Source organism: Papilio xuthus, unplaced genomic scaffold (genome assembly GCF_000836235.2).
Source record: "Papilio xuthus unplaced genomic scaffold, Pxut_1.1 DF828780.1, whole genome shotgun sequence".
Lineage (NCBI taxonomy): Eukaryota > Metazoa > Arthropoda > Insecta > Lepidoptera > Papilionidae > Papilio > Papilio xuthus.
Genome location: NW_013529869.1, coordinates 2,972,474 through 2,974,164, shown reverse-complemented (window position 1 = coordinate 2,974,164; position 1,691 = coordinate 2,972,474). Strand labels below are relative to the sequence as shown.

The following is a 1,691-nucleotide window of genomic DNA, read 5'->3' as shown; positions in this document are numbered from 1 at the left end:
ATGTAAGAAATATACAAAAAAAACCACAGAAATTGTGGTAAGATATTTAAATATATTTGACTCTAATGGTAACAGTTACAGATGTTAATGTGGTAAAAATCTTTTTAATATCTATAATAAACGATTACGATTTACTTCTGTGATTATTTAGTTTTGTTTAGTTAACCTTCTGAACTATTAAAATTGTGTGGTGTGATTAAAAGAGTGTTTAATTCCGGCAACGGACTGCATCCTCAAAGAACACTCGCACATAACCCCAAAGGTACGTATGTATGTGACTAGTTAAATATCATATTCAAATTATAATCATTAACAGATTCCGATCTAAGTTTAAGGTTAATCTGTGTATAAATATTTCAGAACGAATTCAATCCAAATAAATACCGAACGTTGTAACTTGTATAATTGCTGTGTTGACCTCTCGCCTGAGGTCAACGTAGCTGTCGCGTTCGTGGTCCCAAAGAAATGTAATAGCGTTGTTGAAACATTGCGCCCTCTTCTGGGCTATCGTCACAATAGTTATGATTCTATAACGATTGAAATTAAGATCTTTTATTTTACGCATCACTTCGCCTGCTATACGCAAAGCTAAGTTTGGAGTCTCCTGAAAAATTCATTAAAAATAATTTAAAAAAAAACTTTATTCTAATTTCCACACAAGGGCAGGAAAGGAACAGTAGTCGTTGCAGTACAGTCAGCTGGATAAACTTGTATACAACTTCGATTTCAAAAATATGTATGCACTTTACCGTCCTTATGCTTCTAACCATGAATACATGCCAATAATAAATACGTGCATACGTATACTCGAAACATAAGGCGGATACAAGATTCTGTAGTCATATCTATGCAGTTGACTGTACTTGATAGTAAGCGTGCATACAAAGAAGCAGTACTGCCTTGTCCACTGTTCTAAGTCATTATGCTATCCTGGTATGAAACTAGATTAAGCGTTAGATAAAATTAGTATACTGAAGCAGTTTATTGGAACTCACTTGATCATTATACTTGTGATCGGTAAAAGTTTCGTCTAATATTTTATTAGTCTCCATCTCCACTATTTCGTTATCGAATTTCGTTCTTGGATCCAACTGGTACGTAGGTAAGTACATTAATGGAGGTCGTCTAAACTCCATACCGACCTGGAAGAAAATTGAAAAATTAATTGATAATTTTATCTGTAGGTCCTGGTTTGGTCACCACTATGTACAATGTGTTATTCGATTTTGGAAGAGGCGCATTGATTATCAACATTTACCTGTGATGTTCGTTCAATTGGTCTAATGCCTGGAACTCCAGTAAAGCCAAATGAAGCCTTCCTCATCCTTAGCCTGCTGATGGACTTAGGGCCAATATCACCGGCTGATCTCACCATAGACTGACTCTTTAGAACTTGCATTGATACTTTACTTTTTCTTCTTTCTTCCATTTTTAATATGAATATACTTTTCGGATGGTGTAAATATTAATTTAAATAATTATTATATGAATTAATTCATTAAAATTATAATCACAGTCAAATTAAATAATGTATATTTGGTATGACATTCGTGCATTATTATTTTATGTGACAAACGAGAAGGAAGATTTTAATCAAAAAGTATATCGCCTTTTTCCTCTAAAGAGCACAGATCATTTAAAATCAAAAAAGTATATAAAAAATAAATTCTAATTAAAATACTTTCAAATTA

The 1,691-nt window shown here is 32.7% G+C and overlaps 1 protein-coding gene across 1 annotated transcript; it reads right to left on the bottom strand.

Moving 5' to 3' along the window:
* Window positions 1–264: 264 nt before the first annotated feature.
* On the bottom strand, window positions 265–1,480 carry LOC106128309 (uncharacterized). The gene is made up of 3 exons (XM_013326626.1): window positions 1,259–1,480; window positions 996–1,142; window positions 265–604 (listed from the first exon to the last, which is right to left on the bottom strand). Exons 1-3 carry the CDS (start codon window positions 1,427–1,429, stop codon window positions 368–370), a joined length of 555 nt encoding a protein of 184 aa, XP_013182080.1. The 5' UTR covers window positions 1,430–1,480; the 3' UTR covers window positions 265–367.
* Window positions 1,481–1,691: the final 211 nt, after the last annotated feature.